This window comes from Petaurus breviceps, unplaced genomic scaffold (assembly GCF_028583685.1).
Source record: "Petaurus breviceps papuanus isolate PSGF00001 unplaced genomic scaffold, PetGlider_PUasm1.0 551, whole genome shotgun sequence".
Lineage (NCBI taxonomy): Eukaryota > Metazoa > Chordata > Mammalia > Diprotodontia > Petauridae > Petaurus > Petaurus breviceps.
This window is the reverse complement of record NW_027186372.1, coordinates 37050511-37074252: the sequence shown is the minus strand read 5'-3', so window position 1 is coordinate 37074252 and position 23742 is coordinate 37050511. Positions and strand designations below refer to the sequence as shown.

At 42.8% G+C, this 23742-nt stretch overlaps 1 protein-coding gene across 2 annotated transcripts in view; it reads right to left on the bottom strand.

The window, feature by feature from the left end:
* The window catches only part of PPP2R2B (protein phosphatase 2 regulatory subunit Bbeta), a 465622-nt gene that overhangs the window by 42329 nt on the left and 399551 nt on the right, over positions 1 to 23742 (bottom strand). For both annotated transcript variants that reach the window (XM_069102658.1, XM_069102660.1), the window contains exons 5-6: positions 18916 to 19093; positions 5323 to 5487 (exon numbers count right to left, since the gene is read on the bottom strand). In XM_069102658.1, coding sequence (XP_068958759.1) covers positions 5323 to 5487; positions 18916 to 19093 — 343 coding nt within the window. The remainder of the gene's footprint in view (positions 1 to 5322; positions 5488 to 18915; positions 19094 to 23742) is intronic.

The following is a 23742-nucleotide window of genomic DNA, read 5'->3' as shown; positions in this document are numbered from 1 at the left end:
ACTCTCCCCCTTGTTCCCACATGAACTACACTCATCCCCCACTCTAATCCCAAGCTCCTTGACAGTTGGGACCATATCTCATGATTTATTTTTTTTTGTGCGTGTGTCTTCTTTGGTATTTGTATCATAAAGTATTCTGTAAAATCAGAGATCAGTTAATCAGCAAACTGAGTTGGTTCCTCCATTCTTTTACCAGTTTCCCTGTGCTATTATTAATCCCATTTTACAGACAAGGAAACTGAGGCAAGAGTTTTGCAGGACTACAGTTAGTAAGTGCAACTCAGGTCATTATCTCTGTTTCCCAGATAAGTTATATTCACATTCCACCCTGGGCCCAAGATCTTTGTGAGCTGGGACCATAGTTCATGATTTTATTGTGTCTTGCACAGTGCTTGGCAGATAATAGGGGGCTTAGGTACTCAGTAAACAGAGTTGATCCCTTCATTCTTTCACCAATTTCCTGCTTCAATACTAGGATTTCAGAAGGCAGAAACAATACTTTTAAAAGAATGGATTTTCCCCCCTTCCAAAGACAGCAGGCACTGACATTCAAAATAGTTCAGATTGTCCTACAATTCAGCTTGTGACAAAACTTGGCTGCCACAAACCAGATGAAATAGAATTGTTTACCTTTATATAAGAAATTAGAAAAACACTCAAATTGCCTGTGGTGTGTGTCCTCAAGACCTCAAGGTATCTGTGCAGTGAGGCCTAAAGTTTTTTATGAGTCTGTCTAAGACAAAAAAGGGCATCAGCAGGGTTTAGGGTGGCTTCACGTGAGCTAAATGTGTCCCTGATAAAATCAATCATGCTTTCCTCACTGAGCAGCAGGAAACTTTTGTCAAGGTGTTGAAGATATAAGTACAGAATCAAAAGGGTAAATAAAGAAGATTATTTTTTGAATGAGAAAGGAAATGAAAATGTTAAAAAAAAGAAGAAGAAGAAAATTCTCACTTCTCCTCAAGCTACTAGTATAAGGATGACCATGGTTGTTGATAATTGCAAATTTATCATCGAACCAAAGGGATAGGAATGAGACTGACAAGGGATATTTTTCTATTTAAACATCCATACAATGGACATGATTTTAAGCATAATCTGTTGTTGAACCCCATTTTGATCCTGTGTTTATGTGAGTGTGGGAGAGGGATATAGCTGTCCAGTCTTAAAGGGAGTTCAGGACTCTCTTAGTGATTCTAGTATCTACACTGACTTAAAGGGAGAAACTGTGGATTCCATAATACCTCAGTGGGGGGACAGTAAGGGATTAAAAAATATTCCTAGAAGCCATCCATAGGCCCATGGTGACCAAGTGGGAAGCATAACAGCTACCATATTCCAAATTAACTACCCAGTCCAGTGGGAAATGTCTAGACCTAGGATACCTGGAGAGGCAGGGGAAGGATGGTGGAAGAAGGAAGGGCTTTCCACAATTTCCTAAATTTCTACCTTCCTTCTTTTAGTCTTTCTCCACCCTACCCCCTAGCCCCCTTAGCCCTAACCTATGAAGCAAGCACACAGGACCAAATGCTAGGAAATGATCTGGTGCTCTGCGTTCTAGAGACCCACCTGAAACTACTGCCAATACCCAAGCCCCAGTGTGTGCACTCAAAGGCAGACTCATCAAAATATTCTCTGTGTTCCTACAGAGAGCCAGGTGGAAATTAATCCATCCAGCCCTGATAACATGGCAATCCTCTGCTTTCTGATTAAACACCAGCCGTTATTAAATATCCTTGTTCACAGGGGCTGTCTCTGAAAGCCACTGTTGCTTTTCATTTTGAACTTTGATGAACTGTCTCAATTCTGTCTCACATGTAGGCTGAACTGCAATTGACTGAAGGCCAATGCTTTAGGGGGATAGAGAAAATCAATATGAAATGTCAGGGGAGAGGTCAGATTGAACTGGTTTTCTCCATTGGCCCTCTACGAGGCGGGGGGCTAGGAGTTTGGCAGGCACTGCTGAACAAAGGGACGTGTGTTCATGACACTGAAGGCTGGGCTCTGGAGAAGCTGGGAAAATTGAACTTGTTTAACTCTTAGTTATACTAGGAAATGGACTTAGAAGTCGAATCTTTCTTGGTGTTGGAAACAGGAAGGAGTAAGAGATTGGATAGGGGCTGCTGTTCACTGGACAGACTCACAGAGACCTCTCCAGGGTCTGTGTCATAGCCTTGGCCTTTCTGAGCATTGCAGGCATTGGATGGGGTCAGTGATTTCTGGAGACGCATGCCATGCAGTGTTACCGGAGTGATCCCTGTGACCCTAATAGGAACATAGGCGCCAGAACCAGAAGAGACCTTAGCGGCCATCTAGTCCAACCCCTTTCTTTTACAAATAAAGAAACAAAGGCCCAGGGAAGATAAGACTTGCCCAAGGTCATACAGGTAGTAATATTAATTATTATAAAACTAGCATTTTTATGGTGCTTTGAGGTTAACATAGTGCTTTAATATAGGATCTCATTTGATCCTCATGATAATTCTATAAAGCAGGTGCTATTATTTCTCCCATTTTATAGATGAGGAAAGTAAGGTGGAGACACATTAAACGATTTGTCCAGGGTCACAGATTTAATAAGTATCTGAGGCAGGACTGGAACTCAAGGCAGCTAGGTGGTTCAGTGGATAGGGTGCCAGGCTTGGAGTCAGTAAGACTCACCTTTCTGAATTCAGATCTGATCTGTGTTGTCTTCCTAGCTGTGTGACCCTGGGTAAGTCACTTAACCCTCTTTGCCTTAGTTTCCTCATCTGTAATGAGCTAGTGAAGGAAATGGCAAACCATTCCAGTATCTTTGCCAAGAAAACCCCAAATAGTGCCACAAAGAGTCAGACATGATTGAAAACGACTCAACAGCAGCAACAACTCCTTGATTCTCAAGTCCAGCACTCTCGTCGCTATTCCCTCTAGCTGACACAGCTAGTTACTGTCTGAGGCTGGATTTGAACACCGTGCCCCTTATCTGCTTCGGACCATAGACTCTAATAATAATAGTCTAGTACTTTCCACTGACCCTTCCTTGCCTTCAGTTAGTGCAGGTCTTCTTTATCTTGAATAAACCTTCAAATCATCCCCCTTGTCTCTTTTCTCTCTAGTCAGACTTCTCATGCAATTCTGACATAAGGTAGGACTCTAACAATTGGCCTGTTTTTCCTTCACCACAAAGTCCATGAGTTGCTTTATATATTCAGGGCACAAGTCCTAGTGCAGTTTTAAGCTTTAATTGCTTTACTTAAAATGGTACTAAGACTTTTGGGACATCTTGTGCATATCTCTATATGTACATAGTCTCTCCCCTGGTAGAATCCAAAGTTCTGGAGGGCAAGGACTGTTTGGTTTTTGTCTTTGCACTGCTAGCAACACCTAGAACAGTTCATGGAATACAAAGTGCTTGATAATCGCTTATTGGTTGATTAATTCATCACACTGAGGCTGAACCCTGGTCTGAAGCTCAGTACTAAAGTCCTTCAGCCAACCCCATTCATGTTCCAAAGTGACTGATGTACCTTTCAGGCCACTAATCGACCTTTTAGGAATTTTGTAAAGACAACTTCAGTAATGCTTGCGGGTTTTACTTTCTTCAATCAAGCTTGAAGATTTGGAAAGATAAGCCAATTATGTCAGATGACCAAAGATAAGTCAGTAGGAAAGTAACTCTCTTCTGTCTCCTCTTCATACTATACCACCCCTTCCCACACCTCCCCAGTCCTATACACTCAGTCATAACAGGTATGGTGCTTTGGGATTAAAAATTAAAACCAAGAGCAAGGGAATGAAAGACTTTCACTTTCTTCTCTCTCTGTCCTTCTGTTCAGTCTCAAAGTCATACCATAAAGAGAGGGTCAAAGACCACCCGTATATCCCCTAAGAAGAAATGAGGAAGATGCTTCCTTCATCATTTAAAAAGACTGGAAGAGTCCACACAAAATGAAACCAAAATGTCACCATGCTACCATCCATTGACTTTGGAATTTGGCCTGAAGACCTTTTCCCTTAAAGTTTTCTTTCCTGGACTTGTAGACCACAGAGATCTCTCCCTTTCCAGACTGCACACAGAACTTAGTTCAAAGGAGATGTTTGGGTACTTGATTCTGTATTGTCCTGTATTGTTTTCTTGTTACCTCTATGCCTTTGCTTTATTCCTTCTTCCTCTCTCTCTCCTCCCTCCCTCTCTCTCTCTCTCTCTCTCTCTCTCTCTCTCTCTGTCTCTCTCTCTCTCTCTCTGTGTCTCTCTCTCTCTCTCTCTCTGTCTCTATCTCATCTCCCTCCCTCACTCTCACTTTACCTCTCTGTGTTAGAATCTCTTGTTTCTTTCAAGAATCAGCTCATTTACCACCTTTTACATGAAACTTCTCGACAGTCCCACATGCTAGCTTTTTCCTCCCCAAATTCTCTCTATGACATTTTTATTGTCTTATTCATTGTATCTACCTCTACACTTGCATGTTTTTTCCTTTGGTTAGATTTTAAGTTCCAGAATCCGTTCCACTTTTTGGACCCCTAGTCCCTAGCACAGTGCCTGGCACACAGTAGGCACTTAAATGCTTGTTGATTGATCATGATGTGGACCTGCGTGTCTCAGCTCTCTAACCAGTCTAGGAGAGCTTTAAAGGCAGGAGCCATCTCTGATGTGCCCTCAGGATCCCTCCCAGTGCTCAGAACAGGCATGGGAACATCAGGTCACGCATCTAGACTATATCTAAAGGAATTTTCAAGACTGAAACACTTCAAGTACCCTCATCATGAGGAGGCTTTGTCGTGTAGAGAATGCCCAGGAACAGCCTGGTCAACTCAGCTCAACCTTTAAACAAAGTGAGAGGATTATCTGGCCTTGAAGGGGTGTTGTTTTACAAAGGTGTGTGACCAGCAGCAGCCAGACAAGGTTAGAGGACAAGGCCTCCCATCTCTGCCCATTCTTGAGTTCTATCTGCCGGGTCAGTCAGTAGTCAGCCAACAAGCATTGTACTAGACCCCGTGTGAGGCATCTTAAGCTACTTTTAAAAGGCCAAGTGCATAGGGGCAACTCAGAGCTACGATAGCTGTAACAAGTACCCAGGACAATCAGACGCTTCACTCTGTACCAAGGTGCTATGTTCAAAGCTCCAAATGTCCTGTTAATGGGAATGAACACACCGTGTATAAGGAGTCCTATTCAGGACAAGGGATCCTCATCTTTTATCACCATTAAATGGGCACATCCTTTACATCTAAAAAGTGGGAGGGTTTTCCATGCCCTCTCCCCAGGGAACCCCCTTTTAGATTTGGACTGCTCCCTATCTCCCCACAGCCCCCCCTGAAGAATGCCTCACGGGCATTACTTACATTTTGTGTGCCTGTCACAAAGGGCTGATGCCCTCATGTCACACAGCCGGATTGTCCCTTTACTGCTGCTGTATACAAAGGTGTTGCAGTGGAGTGGGTGGAATTCTGCCGCCGTAATGACCTCTGTTAGCTCTTCCATGTTGGCTGGCTTAATGTCCACGATATCTGACACAGGCAGGTCAAGGAAGGAACCAGAGATAAGGGCATTTCAAAGGTCAAACATAGAGTTCATTCTTTTAGGCTCATAAGTTCATAAAAGGACAGGAAGGGACCTCAGGAGTCATTGAGTTCAACCCTCTTATTTTACATATGAGGAAACAGAGGTCCAGAGGGATGACGTAACTTCTTTAAGGCCACAAGGGCAGTAAGTCTCAGAGAAATACGGTCACATTACATCTTGGCTGCTTGCAGGTAATAACACTTGCCATTTTAAATTGTAGAAAATTCAGCCTCTGGGGTAGTTAATTACTTGACTAATCCACATTCAAACACAAAAGCTCACATCCTTACCTGCCCTCTTGGGTGTATTCCAACTGTTTTATTCAAGTTACCTTAAAATACCAGGAGCAATATGAAAGCCTTTAACATAGGCAGCTGGCCACTTTAAGATAGATTTATGGCTTCTTTTTCTCTTGTCAAACCACTAGAATCCCTTCCACTCAGCTCATAATCAAAGGGCAAACAGCTCAACTCTGTGGAAGGCACTGTGCTTGGCAAGGCTACAAAGAACAAGGGAGGCTGTTCCTGTCCTCAATCAGAAGCTAACATTGCATGGGAAGGGGAACAGATGGAGATAATATGTACGTATGTAAGAAAATAAAAGGCAGTTGGAGGGAGGAGATAACTGAGAAATGACTATCAGGAAATGTTTCAAGGAGGAGGTGGCACCTGAATGAAACCTTGAAGGAAATTAAGCGTTCTGAGAAATAGAGAGGAGGTAAGTAGTATTTTGTAGGCATGCAAGACAGATTATATAAATGCAAATAGTAAGGAGGTAGAAGGGTGAGTTAGGGAAATAGTGAGTCCTCTACTTTGGCTGAAATGTAGAGTACATGAAGAAAAGTAATATGAAAGGAAACTGGAAAGGATGGTTGAAAACAATTTATGAGTGATTTTAAATGTTAAGGTGAAGAATTTGAATTTTATCTTCCTGGCAATGGGGACCAAAGGATTTTAAGTCATCTCTCTGCAATCACAGTTGCCAAAACAGTCTTCTAGCATCATAGATCTTATCACTTCTCTTGGAGACTGATAAGCTAATTAGGAACTATTCTAGTTGTCTTGCTAAGAAGAAAAATGGTTCTGAACTAGGGTGGTGGCCATATGAATAGAGAAGATGGATATAAAAATGCAGTCCAAAGAATTTATCACCTAATTGTATATTAGAGATGAGAGGGCAGAATTGGGGTTGACAAATCTAAGTGACCAGGGTGTGGTGGCACCCCTAGGAGGTATGGGAACAGCGAGGAGGGCATAAATTAAGGAGGAAGTATAATCAGTTCTATTTGAGACATGTTGAACCTGAGGTGAAGGTATCCAGAAGATAGTACCTAATTTGCAATTTCAGGACTGGGATTTCAGACAGAGACTGGAGACAGATATAGAGATTTTGGAGTCACCTTTGTAGAGATGACAACTGATTTTATGGAAACAAATAAGACTGAGAAAGGGTGTAGAAAGAAAAGAAAGAAGGTCCAAGATGGAATCTTGAGGAACTCATGCTTAAGGGGATAGGAGGTAGATGATGATCAAGCAAATGAAATTGAGATGGAGTGATCAGGCAGGTAAAAGAAGATCTAAGAGACAGTAGTGTCAAGGATACTAAGGTAGGAGTTTCTAGGAAAAGAGGGTAGTCAACAGTGTCCATAACAGCAGAGAGATCAAAAAGGATGAGAACTGAGGAAAGGCCATTAAAACTGGAGGATAGATTCTTAGGAAATCCCTTGATTTTTTTCCCATCACAAAGAGAGTCTCTCATCTCCATATTTCACGATTCTATTCATTCATTTTATGTTTGTAATTGGCACAAAATAACCAACTATCAATAATATCATAACATCACAGACTTAGAACTGAAAGGGACACAAGACATCATCTAGTCCAATGGCTTCATTTTATAGATAGGGAAACGGTGGCCCAGAAAGGTTAACTGACTTGCCTAAGGTCATACAGTGTCAGAGCCAGGATTGCAACTCAAGTTTTCTGACTACAAAGCTAGCATGTTTCCTCTGCATCAGGAGTATGAGTTGGGGCAGCTAGGTGGCGCAGTGAATAGAGCACCAGCCCTGGAGTCAGGAGGACCTGAGTTCAAATCCGACCTCAGACACTTGACACTTACCAGCTGTGTGACCTTGGCCCAATTGCCCTGCCTTCCCCTCCAAAAAAAAAAGAGTATGAGTCAGACTCACTTAAGAGACTGGTTGAAGGGAATATAAAAAAACAAACAAACTGAACTGTGATTCCATTGGCACAGGGAACTCCAAATGAGGAAAATTTAACAATGCATACTGACCCTTGCTCTGCCAGCTAGTCTTAGAGAGTAGCCTAGAGGTTACTAGGTTAGGTGACTTGCTTAGGGTCACACAGCTAGAATGGGCCAGTTGCAGATGTTGAGGCTGGTTTGCTATCTACTATACCTTTGGGAACCCTAGTCCCTCAACAGAGTTTCATCACAAAAGAATGAACAGAGAAGTAAGCAAATAGGGCCATAATCCATTAGTTAATGACGATCACTTCTGTCCTGCTGCTGCTACCGTAATTATTACCTAACATTTATACAGTGCTTTCAATGTTTTATATGGTACTTTATGTCAATGGTCTAATTAACAAGCATTTATATCAAGCACTTACCGTGTTTTCCCGATAATAAGACACTGTCTTATTAATTTTTTTGGACAGAAAAACACCAGAGGGCTTATTTTCAGGGGAGGGCTTATTTTAATGAACATTGACAGCAATTTTAATAAACAGGTAAATGTGAACAAAAAAATGTACCTTTATTCAATAAGCAAATCACTGGGGAAGAACAGGATGATGCGCTCACTGCTGCAGCTCTGATTGGATGCAGCTCGGAGCGCGGCGTGCGTTTCACAGGGGGGGGAAACGGTGCATACAGAGGGTACCATAATGTAGCGTGTAGCGCAGGGGATCACCTTCGCTACAGTAGCAATCTCAATAGGGCTTATTTTCGGGGGAGGGCTTATTTTAGAGGAATCTTACACAGTAAGGGGAGGGCTTATTTTCGGGATAGGTCTTATTATCGGGGAAACACGGTATGATGTCCAGGCACTATGCTAACACTGAGGATGCAAATAATGAAACACATTCCCTGCCCCTATACTTGCTTACATGCTAATGGGGGAGACAACCTAGATAAATCAGAATGTACAAGATAAGTGCAGAGCAGATGGAAGGTATCTTTAGATGGGAAGTCACTTGCAACTGGAGAGGGAGTGGGAGCTGGGACTGAGAAAGGTCTCCGTAGGAGGTGTTGGGGCAGCTACTGGAGGAACACGAAGTCAGGAAGACTGGAGTTTGAATCTGGCCTCAGGCACTAGCTGTGTGACCCTGAGCAAGTCACTTACTGCCTCAATTTACTCATCTGTAACATGAACTGGAGAAGGAAATGGCGAGTCACTCCAGTATCTCTGCCAAGAAATCCCCAAATGGGGTCACGAAGAGCCAGACATGACTGAAAAGACTGAACAACAAAAGGTGTTTCTTAAAAAAAGTTTGAAAGGAAGCTAGGGATTCTAAGAGTTGGAGGTTGAGAGGTAAGACATTCTAGGCATGGACCAGTCAGTTCAAAACTGCCAGGACATGAGATGGAACATTGTGTGTGAAGCACGGCAAATAGGCCAAAATGGCTGGATCCCTTAACGTGTAAAAGATGGAAGAGAAGGCAAGCTGGGCCAGGCTGGGAAAAGCTTTAAATGCCAAACAGAGGACTTTATATCTGTTCTTGGAAGTTGTAGGAAGTCACTGGAGTTTACCTACACTTTAGAGAAATTACTTTTGGCAGCCATGTGGAGGATGGATAGGAGAGGGGAAAGAACAGAGGAAGGGAGACCAATCAAGAGGCCATTGCAGAACTGGGGTCCTACCTGTGTTAAGGGAAAGAAGCAGATGTCTGCAAGAGATGTTGAAGGGAAAGAAATGGCAAGATTTGGTAAGTGATTGGATGTGTGGGGGGAAAGATGGCTTCATTCCCCAGAGAACCTGCATTATGTAGTTGTTATTTCTTCCCCAAGAAAATCTGATGTCAACTTTCAGACTTGTACCAGTGCCTCCAAAAACAAGCCTCCCCCCAGATTTGTGTGGGAAGGATAGCATGTTTTATCAACAGTTATTCTTTCCTAAAAATAAACCATGAGCATCTGTACTTGTGAAAATGAGGGAGCTGATAATATTCTATTCAGCCAGCTGGGTCATTTTTTCCCCATCTCTTACTTCCTCAGAACATGTCCAGTGAAAGGCTCCCATGGATGTCATTTTGAACAGCTGCCTCTAACCTCTGGGTGCCTCTCCTGGAGTTCAGCAGGCTACCTCCAACACCCTTTATAACTGTGGCAGCCCTTTCCAGGACCAGCTCTGCCTCCTGACTAGAAACCATATATCAGATTTTAGTGGTATTCTCTTTTTAAGATAATCTCCAAATGGGCACCAGGCCTGAGCCACCAAATTCATTTTTCCTGGTGGTCTGTGTCCATCTCTGAGGGTTCTGAAGGCTAGTGGGTTAATCCTCAAGCTTGAACAACCCCCTGGGGATCTTCAGCCCATGTTAGGGAGTGAAAAAAGGCTGCATATGCACATGGTACCTCATTAAATCTCTTTTATTCAATGATTAGTTGCTCTAAAAAAATACAATGATTATTTTAGGTTCTACTTATTTAGCTCTTTCTTTAAGCTATTCTTCCTATTTCCTTCAGTAAAGTCTTTTGCAGGATTAAATAATAATAAATCTGATGCAAGCTATCTCATCATCAGCTCTGCTTACCACTGAATTCCAGCTACTTCCGCTCTGCCATGGAGCCCTGTGTTTTTGTTAACTCAGCTTCCAGTATTCCCTTGCCCTTTCCTTTCGTCTCCTATACTGCTTCCTGACTATCCTTCCTTATGTATAGATCTGGGAAGGTGATTTCTCAGCTCAACATTTTCACTGTCTCATTACTGAATATGGTTTAAATTCCTTTGCTTGGCATCTAAGGCTCTTCACAGTCTGGTACCATTCTACCTCCACCTAACATGGCATTTGCTTCCTTACCTCCACGCCTCTGTCCATTCTGTCCCCCTATGCCTTGAATGCCTTCTCTTTATGCTCATTGAATTCCTGTGTACCCTCAAAAGTCTAACCCAAGTGCCACTTCCTGCAGGAACCTTCCTCTGAGCCTTCCGTCAGAAATGAACTTCCTCTTGGTCCTCACAAAGCCCATTATTTGGCACCTCTGTTTTATACTTGTACTGTCTATCATTATTACCTGCATATGTGTTTTCATTGTTGTTCAGTCATTTCAGTCCTGTCTGACTCTTTACTACCACATTTGGGGTTTTCTTGGCACAGACACTGGAGTGGTTTACCATTTCCTTCTCCAGCTCCTTTTATAGATGGGGAAACTTTCCCCCCGAATAATAACTGCCTTTCAAATAGCATTGTGAGGTTTACAAAGCACTTTACCCACCTTAGTCCATTTGCTCCTCACAAAAACCCTGTGAGAGAAGTACAATGGGCATTACCCCCATTTTAACTATGAAAATGAGGTTCAGAGAAGTCAAATTACTCATCTATAGTCATACAAAGTCACCATATTAGATTGTTGCCCTTCTAAACTTTTAAGATCTAGTCATTTTACTGGACTATAAATTCCACATCAAAGTATCATAGGCTATCAAGATCTAAAGGCTATCATCAACTCTAAATTCTTCATTTTACAGATGAGGAAACTGAGGCTTAGGTGACTTGCCCAAGTCACATAGATAACTCCAGAGGCATGATTTGAATCCAGGTCCTCGAACTCCAGAACCAGTCTTCCTTCTGCTCTATCAGGGCAGTAACTCTGTTTTACCTCAATTTTGCATCTCTCCCAACCCTTGGTATGGGGATCTACCCCAGAAGGTAAATAAATATGGGTTATTGCCCTGTTGGGCTGTTTTGCCTTGGTGGACGCAGCTGTGCCCTTCAATTTTGGAAGGAAAGAGAGAAAATATGAACAATGCACGGCTCCCCATCTCTCCTCTAAAATGAAATGATGGATTTTGACAGACAATTTTCTCTTCTGTATCTTCTGTAACTCTCTACCCAGATTTCCCAATTGTCCCAGAGCCCTAAGTGGTAAAGGCAGTGCTGGGAGATTCAAAGCTAATATACAATATGGAAAGCCAGCAGATTGCTATTAAATTAACCCTGGGGCAGGACAGATCTGTTACTCCCAATCCTAAGTCTTTAGCATGTGCCTTATTAATAGAGAGTGCAGACAAATTGCCAGGACTTAGCCAGAGGGAGGTGGGAAGCCTGGGGAGACTTCTGCAGTTGGGAGAAAGCAAGCAGAAGTGGGTGAAGCTCTGCGTTCAGCAACTGCGGGACCGAAAGGGGAGGGGAGACCACAGCATTGGATTGTCTCCTAAGCTAGTGTTTAAAGTCCTAACTGAAGGCAACTGGAGTTTACTCTTTGGCAGACGCTTCTGACAGGTAAAAAAAAAAAACAACTACCAGTAATTACATTAAGAGCCTAAGGTGGCTGGGAGCCATCTACAAAGTCATTTCCTCATCTAAGATACTGCCAAGCTCAAGAATATGAACACATGATCCCCTCTGACAGCAATAACGAGCTGGCTTGGGCTGGAGAATGATGTAACTAGGCCCTTCGTGGCAAACAATACAGTGAATAAAATATAAGTTTTCTTCTTTTTCCCAAGGAGGGAAAACCCCCACAATCTCTTGTGCATATCTTTGCACCAGCTGACTCCTGTGCCTAGAATTCTGTCCTTCCTCACCTCTGCCTTTTAGAATTCCTGATTGCCTTCCAGACTCAGCTTAAATCACATCTACTACAAGAGGTTTTTCTTCTCCCTCTCCCATCTACCCTCTAAGAAGTCAGGAAAGACTGGGGTTCGAGTCTGGCTTCTGACACATACTGAGTGTGGAATGCTGGGCAAGTCAATCTCTCAGTGTTCTGGGCAGATCTCCACTAGAAATTGTAGACCAAATGCTGACCTGAATTGGCAGAGGGAGTCACCTTATTCAAAACTCCCTATACCAAGGGAATATAGGTTTGATCTTTAAAACATAACAAAAGAAAATAAACATCACCAAGTAACCTACAAATAAGCTTCTTATTTCTCATGGGGTTGTGGCAGAGATCAAATGAGATAATGTTTATATAGGGTTACATGAGTAGTTGCTTGATAAATACCTATTGAATTAAACTTAATTATTAATAACTCAGTAGTAGATAATGTATTTAAATAATCAAGCTATTTTTCTTGCTAATGGTCGGCAAGAATTACTAACTCAAAAGTGTCTAACTTGTTCCAAAGAGTTAACTTAGGAATAAGCTGTTGGTGCTTGATTTTTGTTGGATTTTGAAGTTGATGGCAATCTGTCAAAACTTCCATCTTGACATGATGCCTCTATGCCATAGCTGCTGAGTTTGCTGACAGTGATAAGTACTTATTTGGGGGTAATGCTGTTTTTAATCATCTACCAAAGCCATATCAGGCTTGGGGAGTTGGGCAGGATTACATTCTGTGTGTCTGCACCAACAGCAGAGGATCAGTTAAATCTGGAGGGAGGAGTTCAATTTTACCTGATGGTTATACCAATGACTGAGAGCAACTTTGGCCCTTCAGGTCATAGCTCAAAGAGGCTGCCAATCTTGAAGATGAGAAGAAGCCATTTTTTTTTTCACTCTTGAAAATCAAGTATCTTGGACTCACAAACCCTCTTTTTTTTTTTTTTTGGAGGGGGCCAGGTAGGGCAATTGGGGTTAAGTGACTTGCCCAAAGTCACACAGCTAGTAAGTATTAAGTGTCTGAGGCCGGATTTGAACTCAGGTTCTCCTGATTCCAGGGCCGGTGCTCTATTCACTGCGCCACCCAGCCACCCCTCACAAGCCCTCTTGAGAGAACATTTAAGATTCTTCAAGATCATCTTTGCCAGGTCAAATTTCAGTCTCCTCATTTAAAACAGCAATTACAAATGATACAAGTATCTTTTGGGTCAAAGGGCATGATTCTTGACAGTTAGGACTGGGAGACTGAGAGATAACCTTCCTATAAACTCTTTGGGTTCTGACTATGCCTTGTGCAAGGCACTGACTCCACACTAAAGGAATTTATATTCTACCTGATCGATCCCATTGTAAACTCCTTGAGGGCAGGGACCTGCTCATTTTTACATTTGAATTCCCTGAGTGAGTCTAGCAAAGTATCTGCTTAATAAATGTCTGGTAATACTTATGAGTTTGGTATATAAATGTGAGGCAAATTTTTAAAGCAATCGGGGTTAAGTAACTCGCTTAAGGTTACAATACACCCAGTTATTTCTGGGTATGGTGCTAAGTATCTGAGCCCGGATTTGATCCCCAGGTCATTTTCTTTTTCTTTTTTTTTTTTCTTTTTGGAGGGGCAATTGGGGTTAAGTGACTTGCCCAAGATCACACGACTAGCTTTTGTGTTAAGTGTCTGAGACCAGATTTGAACTCAGGTCCTCCTGACTCCAGGGCCGGTGTTCTATTCACTGTGCCACCTAGCCACCCCTGAGGCAATGCTATTTTGATAGAAGAAATGATGAAAGAGATGGATTCAGAGAAACCTGGGAAGACATGTATAAGCTGATGCAGAGTGAAGTGAGCAGAACCAGGAGAATTTTTTTTTTTTTACAAAGACAGCAATATTGTAAGGACAAACAACTTTGAAAGGCTTAAAAACTCTGATCAGCATGATAACCAAACAAAATTCTGGAGGACTCATAATGAAATATGCCCAAAATGCCTTAGTTGGCTGATTGGGATACTTTTCAGACTGAGGTGGTATGGAGAACACGTGAGTAACCTCTCCACGTTTTTGTGGGTAACTGAGTGGCATAGTCGACAGAATACTGGACTCTGAAAGAACTATTGGATTGCTGACTCAAAAACTTACAGTTTAACGTTGAGCAAACTTTTTAACCTCTCCATGCCTAAGTTTCCTCATCTGTAGAATGAGGGATTTGGATTCAATGGCTACTAAGGTCCTTTCCAGCTCTAAATCTATGAGCCTTAACTCCATAAGATCATGAAGCAATGGAGAACATATGAAGAGACCAAGTCAGAAAGGAGAGTGATTACTGCTCCTTGATATTTACTAAGTTGTGGACATCTGGGACAAGGATTGCCCTTTCAAAGAGGTAATTTGGTAGTTCGTAGAATCATAGATTTAGAACTGGAAAGGGACATTTGAGGATATCTATTCCAACCTCCTCATTTTATAAATAAGGAAACTGAGGCCCAGAGAGGTAGTCACACAAGTGCCAGAGCTCATACAGATGGTGTCAGAATAAGGATTTGAACTCAGATCCTGCATTCTTGATGATGAGAAGGGTATAGTTAATATCTTTGGTCCCCAATTCAGGTGCCACCATTCCTCAAATAGCTTCTTCAGCTGTGCTCTTTAGAAATGTAAATCCCCCTAGGAGGGGCAGCCTGGTAGTGAGAAAATAGCTTTGGATTTGGGGTCAGGGGATTTGCATTTGAATTTTGACTCTGCTGTTTATTACTTGTATGACCAAAGGCCCTTCCCTTAATCTCTCTGGGCTTGAGTTCCTCATCTTTAAAATGAAGGGGTTGAAGTAGAGAGCTCTAAGCTTCCTACTAGTTCTAAATTTATGAGGACGTTTCTTGGAAACTTAGTGATCATGAGTTTGCTGGTGGCATTCTTGGATGACTGAAGGACCCCTGAATAGTATGAGAATACTGAGTTTGCCCTGCTGATAGTGAGTGGAAGGGCAGCAGCATCTCTATGGATGGAATGTAGCCCAAGTGCTATTAAGGAAAGTGCTCTAAAAAGGGCTGGGCCGGGGGGGGGGGGAGGAGCAGTCATGACAAACTGTGGACTGAACCATTTTGCCCCAAGCTGGCCCTGCCTGGGGCATTCTACTAAACAGAGAAGCAGCTGCAAGCCCAGACCGTGTCAATACCAATCTTCAGGTAAACATGCGAGGGAAATACACAACTGTGAAATGCCACCAGTAGCAAAACCTCCTCCCATCTGTTAAGATGAAGCCCTGGTTAAACACTCGCCCCTCCTTCTGTGGAAATGCAACAAAGAGAAAATTTTCTTTCTGGTGGAAGGAGAAATTCTGGCTCCTGGCAGAGCCCTGACATGGCCCAGAATTGAGGGTCCCAAAACTGACCCAAGGCTGACCTCAGAGGTGAAGATGTGATGGGCATCTGTCAGTCATGTTTGCTAAGCCTAGGGCCTCTAAGAAAGCCACTGTTACAAGATAGGGGATGATTTCTGCACTTGGTCATACACTGTGTATATCACTGATGCACATATCAGAAGGGGTATTTTATTTCCCTAAGATCCCAGTTGTGACCAGAGCTTAGCTCCTCTGACTCCCTGGCAGGATAATCAGTAAGGCAGCATAGAAAGCATCATGCTGCCTCCAAACCTTCCCAAGAAAACCTTCAGTCAAACGTGACTAATCGGAAGTCACCCTCCCTTGGTAGGGAAAGAGCTGCAGAGACTTTTATTGCAAAGGAGACACATAATGTCTTGAAATGAACTGATCCTTCTCAGTCGTACTATTAAGAACAAGGCCCAGGTCCCAGGTAAGTGCCCTAGGCCCAGGTCCCAGGTAAGTACCCTAGGCCTTCCCATGACCTTCACCTTGAGGAATACTCTGATAGTCACAGGTGGAACTTCCTGTTTTTCCATAATGGATAAATCAGGATCAAATCAGAGAATGGGGCAACTCATCCCCATATCTGGGAAAGCAATTCTAACAGCACCCTGCTGGACATGGGGCAGAAGCAGGGTTTTCTTACACTGAAGAGAGTCACTTTACCTTGATTCTAACATGGTCTAACTCTCTCTCAGGATGGTGAAGGGTACTAACAGACAAAGGAGCCCTTCAAGTCAAAATACATTTAATCTGTTAACATCATAGCTTTACAACCTTTAAGTATTAATTCCCTCTATTCAAAATAGAGATAGGCTTAATTCTGATACTATTACTACTAGCTAACATTTGTATACTGCTTACTATGTGCCAGGCTTTACAATTATTATCTCCTTTGGTCCTCACAATCACCCTGGGAGGTGGGTACTATTAGTATCCCCATGTTAGAGATGAGAGAACTCAGGCAAACAGAGGTTAGTTGACTTGCCCAGGGTCACACAGTGTCTGAAGCCATGCTGAATTCAGGTCTTCTTGCATCCAGGTCCAGCGCTCTAGCCATTGTACTGCCTGGATGAAATAACAATAACTGACTTATTTATATTTATTTTTTAATTTTTTTGAGGGTGGAAGGCAGGGCAGTTGGGGTTAAGTGACTTGCCCAAGGTCACAGGACTAGTAAGTGTTAAGTGTCTGAGGCTGAATTTGAACTCAGATCCTCCTGACTCCAGGGCCAGTGCTCTATTTACTACCCCACCTAGCTGCCCCGATAACCGATTTTTATGAAGCATTTTAAGGTGTACGATTACCTTATATACATTAATCCATTAGTGCCTCACAACCACCCTTTGGATAAGGTATAACAGGTAGTAATACTCTCATTTTATAGATGAGAAAACTCAGGTTCCAATAAATTAATTTGTCTATCACTGGGCCCTCTTGAGCAGGACTCATAGGTTATTAATAATTCTACAAGACCTCTCTAAGGGAAGGGTTCATTTCTGGATGTCCTGAGGCTGGGAGTACCACAGATGCTAGAAAAAATGAACTGCATAAGTGTCTGAGGATCTGGACTGAACACCTAACCCTGGTGCTAAGAGATTGCTGTGATCTACATTCAAGTTAAGATCTCACATAATGAATGTCAAGGGTCTAGTGATCAGCATCTTAGAACAGGTTTAGACTTCTGGGATAGAAGGGAGGCCTAGAAATGAATGGGTGAATTTAATAAGGTCCCCAGATGATTGGGGTCAGCAGAGTGGAGGTTAACAATGGCGAAAGGGGAAAAGTGAAATTCCAATATTCTTTCTTTCTAGTCTGTCACTGAATTGTTTCTCTCATTCTATAAAGAGGGGTTATAGAAACTGGAGTTTAATACATAAGTACTGAAGACCTATAAACTGGGTGACGTTTTTATAGGGCCATTTTAAAGGTGGTTGCTTTCTGCCCAGAGGTGGCGGCATCTCAGTGACAATGGGCAAAGTGATTTCAGTTTGTAAAGTCTGTTTAGTGCTTAGGGCAGTTTGGCTGAAAAGCACTATATAGATATCAGTTATCATTATTCTCATGATTACAATTATTATTTTACATATGGCTGCTTTAAGGGTGAATGGCATGGTCTCATTTGTATGCTGGCACCTGGCAGTCTGTCACACATCTGCAGAATATAACTCAAATTACACTATTAATATTTCTCCTTTGCATTCTCCCCAAGGCATCTGTCTCCTAAATCGCCTAAAGAAACTCCCATCCCCCAGCCCTAAGCCCTGCAGGCAAAATTCAGCAAACATGTCACCTGAGCAGAACCACAGAATGACAGCAGGATGAGCAGAATTTGGGCATCTGTTTCTTGGAATAGAACTGAAGTGGGAGAAGAAAACACCATCCATGGGCACCATGTTAGCAGGCACATGAGCTGCATCCATGCATGGGTAACTGAGCCCAAATTGGACTCAATGGCACCTTCTATGGGATTCTGGGCAGGGCTCTTTCATCTGTACAATGGGCATAGTAATACATGTCATACCTACCTCACAGGGGTGTTATGAGGTAAAGTGCTTTGTTAAGCTTTAGAAAAACGACATTATTATGCAAAATCACAAAATTTTTGAGTTAGGGGGGTCATACAGACTAAGCTATAACCTGAAAGGAATCATCATTACAAGTGGGCATCTGTTTGAAGGTGGACAACTAGAGTGTACCCAACACTTGCCAAGGGAGTTTCACTTTTCAATATTATGTTTTCATTTCTTTCTTTCATTGCTATCATTGTTGGGTTTTTTACCCTCTCTGGCCTCTGAAAGACACTCTATTACCACGGACATTTCAAATGTTACTAGACATTCCTGACAGTCCTTACCTACCAAAAGTTGCCTTTTGGAAATAATTCTTGAAAAGAGACAAACTGAAAGTACCTCTCTCCCCTTTGTAGGTATGATCAAATTTGTTATGTTCTTAGCCTTACAGACTAATAATGTTATTTCACAGTTTTACTGTGTGCAATTATAGTTTGAATGGGCTATACCTTGATCAGCATGATAAAATGGAAACAGCATTGGACTGGAAGTCAGGAGACCCAAGTTCTAGTCCTGGCTGTTCACCTCTCTGGGCCTCAGTTTCCTCCTCTATAAAATATGGGGTTTGAGATAGATGATGACTAAATATGTGTCCCCATATGACATTGTATAATTCCATAATCAGTGATCCACAAAGGATACTAAAACTTTGATTGGTTATTTCAAAGTTCCATAAGTTTATCCTCAGGTCATCTGCTGACATGTAGGTCTCATAATCACTGTTGACTGATATGGAGTTGATGTGATATGTGTGTGCGTTGGCAAATACTCTTCTGGGTGTGGCCTCCACCATCAGGTCCATGGGTCTCAGCACAGGAACCTGTAAAAGAAGAGGGACAGAGGATGTTAGGAACAAAGCAGATCACATTCTGCTTCTCAGAATGGAAGCCATATTAAAAGTGATCCGCTCAGCTCAAAGCCCGGCTGCGGCAACTTTCTTCCCATCCACAAATTGTATTCTTTGCCCTTGTCTCAGCTGGAGAAGAGGAAAGGAAAGGGAACCACAGCCCTAGCGATGCCCCCATCATGAGCCACTACTAACCTCACTAATGAACCGAAGTCCTGCTTTGGATACGCCACCTTTTAGAAAACCTTCTCCCTCTTCCAGAGGACTAGCTGTGGCCTGGTATCATGATAACTTGGATCTTTCTGAGCTCACCACACTCATCCACCTCTGGGCTCCTCTTAACCCCTCATGCTAAAACATGAATTTTGCTTGGTAAGTAAAAAGCGGGGGGACATTTTGAGAAACGCTGACTCAACGTGAACCTGAAGTGATGACTATAAGAGTATGACCCAGGGCAGGTCACTTATACTCCTTGGGCCTCAGTGCCCTCATCTGTAAACCGGGGGAGCAGGAAGACTAGATGATCTCCAAAGCCCTTTTCAGATGTAAATCTATGAGCCAATTTTCTTTCCCTTCTCACTCCAAGGCACTCGGGGCTCAGGGTCTACCTCAGGATCCTCCAGGGTACCCCGGATAGCTGTGCTACAGTTACTTATCCAAAACACCAGAGAACAAAAGTAGAAGCAAAGGGAGGTTACAGAGCTAAATTTAAGTTGAAATAAGAAAAATAAATTTTTTTTTTTTAACAAATTAGATTTTTAAAAAGTAGAATGGGCTGCTTTAAGAGGCAGTGGGAATCTGTCCCTAGACTACAAATGGGGCTTAGTAAATAGAACAAGTATTTGTTTACTGTAAGCCAGCCACTGTGTGTGCTAAACTCTCTGCATATATCTCATTTGATTCTCATAACAAACTCATGAAATAGGTGATATTGTGAGCTCCATTTTACACTTGAGAAAAGTGAGGTAGAGGCTAAGTGATTTGCCCAGGGTCACGCTCCTAGTAAGTGTCTGAGGCTGAATCTGAACTCAGGTTTTCGTGATTCCAGGCCCAGCATTCTATCTACTGTACCACCATCTGCCCACCCTATATAGATTCTGCTTCCTCATAATTTTATGGAAATCAAGAAAATTCTTGAAGAGAGCTAAAAGACTCTTTGAGGATCAAGTTAAATAAACAAGCATTTACTAAATGCCTACTATGTGCCAAGCTACATAGTGGGAATACAAAGAAAGGCAGAAAGCAGTGCCTGCTCTCAAGGAACTGACGGTCTAACCATGAGGAGTTGAGGCAAACAGGGTTAAGTGACTTGCCCAGGGCCATACAGCTAGTTAGAGTCTGAGGCCAGATTTGAACTCAAGAAGAAAAGTCTTTTTGACTCCAAGGCCCAGCACTTTATCCACTGTGCCACCTAGTTGCCCCACAAACAAGACACACACATACACACACACACAATTGGAGATAACCTCAGAGGGAAGGCAAGTGGAATAAGGGGGATCAGGAGAGACATCCTGCAAAAGGCAGCATTTTACCTTGGTCTTGAAAGAAGTCAGAGAAGTTACAGGAATGGGGAACCTGGGGCCCTGAGACCATATGTGGCCTTCTAGGTCCTCAAGTGTGTCCTTTTGACTGAATCAAAACTTCACAGAACAGGCCACAGGCTCCCCACCCCTGATTAGGAGATGGAGATGAGGAGGGAAAGATTTCCAGGCATGGGATTGGGAGAGGACGTGTCATTTTGAGGAATAGTAAAAAGGATGGTTTCACCAGATTACAGAGTACCTGCAGTGGAGTAAGATAGAATAAGAATACTGGAAATGTAGGGAAGGCCAGGTTATAGAGGGTTTTAAAAGATAAACAGAGGCCTTTATGTTTAATCCTGAAATAACAGGGAGTCAGTGGAATTTACTGAATGCAGGAAAGAGAGGGGGTATAGTAGGGAGAGTTATATGGTCAGACCTGGGCTTTTGGAAGATCATTTTGACAGCTAAGTGGACTGACTAGAGTGGGGAGAGACTGGAGGCAGGCAGATCTATCAGCAGGCTGCTGCAATAGTCTTGGTGGGAGGTGATGAGGGCCTGAGCTACAGTGGTGTCAGGTGTTGGAAGAGAGAAGAGGGCACATATAAGAGATTCTCTGAAGGCAGAAACAATAGGGTTTGCAACAGATTGGGGATGGGAGGGTGAGAGAGTGAGGATGACCACTAGGTCATGACCCCGGGAGATGGAAGATGGAGCTAACCTCAAAACTATCATGAAAGTTAGGAATTGGGGCGGGTGGGGGGGAGGAAGACAGATAATGAATTCAGTTTTGGATGTGTTGAATGTAAGAGGTCCGACGCAGGACATCTGCAGTCTTAGCCCAAAAGGCTCTGCCTCTTAATCAACCAAGAAAGATTCCCCCTTCTCTATTCCTTTCCTATGTTTTAAGGAAATCCCAGGCATCTCAGTTGTGGTATTAATTCCCACTTCACTACTCAGTTGCCAAGATATTATGGTCAAGCTTGTGTCGATACATGTGACACCCCTTCTCCCCACAAAAATCATTCTTTTAAATTAATAAAGCTCTCTCCAAAAGATAGATGACCCAAGCAAATAGGAAAAACTTTGTTTTTAGAAAGCCATTTTGTTGCCATTGTTACATTTTTCAAGATTTTTCTCTTTGTTTTTCCCTTATTTCCCCACCCACTGGGTTGAAGCCAAACTCCAAGCTGACATCTTAATTTAGTGCCCAGCATCAGACCTGCAGGGCTCAGTTGCCAAGAGACTAGTTCCTTGAAAAGAAAATGGACTGAAGTCCCAGGTTTCCCTTGTTTTGTTTCCATTAAAGGACCAAACATATGAAATTGTTTTTCATGTCCTTCCCAGGCTTTCTGACAGTGACTTTTTCATTATGACAGTCTCTTAGGAGTCAGTTCTCCAGTCTGTTTTCAGAATTACCCTTGACTTCAAAGAAACCAGGCCTATTCATTTGGTTTCTTGTTTATCTTTGCTACAGATCTCCTTATCCATGAGAAACTTTATAATGACTTTGAATGTCTGACCTGCAGGGTGGAGAGCAGTTTGAGGCAACAGTCTCAGAGTCAGTAAAGGTCTCGGAGTCACCTCACAGAATACCCACCTGAACAAGAATGTCTTCTGCCTAACAAGTGCTCCTCTAGCCTTTGTTTGAAGGCCTGCAGTGAGGGATACTGCGATACAGGAGGGGCTTATAATAGGGCAGATTCTCATCATTCTAGGCCAGAGTGACAGTGCTGGCCCTGTGGTCTGGCTTTAGATGTCCACATTCAACTGGAAACTACCCTCTTCAAAGTTATAAATGATCTCTTAATTGTCCGGTCTAATGACCTTTTCTTAATCCTCACTCTTCCTTTCACCTAGGGCCTAAGAGAGAGTCTTTAGGGCTGCTCACTATTAGTGGGCATGACTTAGATGAAGATCCATCCAAGGAGACTGAAGAGTGGTCAGTAAAGTAGGAAAAGATCCAGGAGGGAAATATCATGGAAGTCAAGAGAAGACCGAGTAGTGAAAGCCGCCTGCAGCCTTTGACACTGCCGATCACATCGTCCTGGATGCCCTCTGCTCCATTATTTGCCATGCCACTATTCTCTCCCGGCTCTCCTCGCATCTCTGTGGGCATGCCTCAATCTCCTTGGCTGGATCTCCACCTAAGTCATGTCCACAAGCCGTGGCTATCCCTTAAAAGTCTGTCCTGGGCCCTCTTCTTTAGTATCATTTTGTTTGTTTATCTTATCAGTTCCTGTGGATTCAATTATTTCTCCATAGATGATTTTTAGATCTATTTATCCAGACCTAACTTTCAGTCTTACATTTGCAGTTGCCCACTGGACCTCTCAAACTGGATGTCCTTCCTGTACGTGTCTTACATTTAAAATGTCCCAAACTGAATTTGTCTTCCCCCTCCTCAGCCTACCCCCCATCTGATTTCTAACTTTCCTCTTCCTACTGAGGGTGCCACCATCCTCTGTCACCCAGGTGTCATTAATTCCTCCCTCTCAACCTTCATATCTAGTTGGTTGCTGAGCCCTATCGTCCCTACCTTCATAACATCTCTCGCATGTGCCCCTTTCTCTCCTTTGACGCTGCCACCAGCTGGTGCAGGCTCTCGTCATCCTCGCCTAAACTATCATAATAGTTTGCTGGAATAGACAGAGGAAAGAACAGGGGACGTGGAGTAATGAGACTAAGGTTCAGATTATACTCTTGTCATTCACAGTGCCTTTGGCCAAGTCACTTAACTCCTCTGAGTCTCATTTTCTCATCTGTAAAATGAGAGGGTGGGATCAACAGTTCCTTAAAGTCCCCTCCAACGCTATTATCTAAGGTTCTATGGTCTTCATTCCTCCTGGAGATGGCTTATAGTTTTGTGGAAAGATCTTTGCACGCTGAAGACACAGGAGACCAGGTAGGTTTAGCACTGATGGGTTCTATGATCTTAGGTCAGTGATTTGACTCCTTTGAGCTGCCAATTATGGAATCAGTGAAACAGAAGTATTAAGAATTTTCTAACCCTAGATAGTTTGTATCAGAGAAAGTGATTAATGTGTCAAAACTTGGCAGGTAAGTTACTAAAATGCAAAGTATGATTAGATTGCTGCTAGG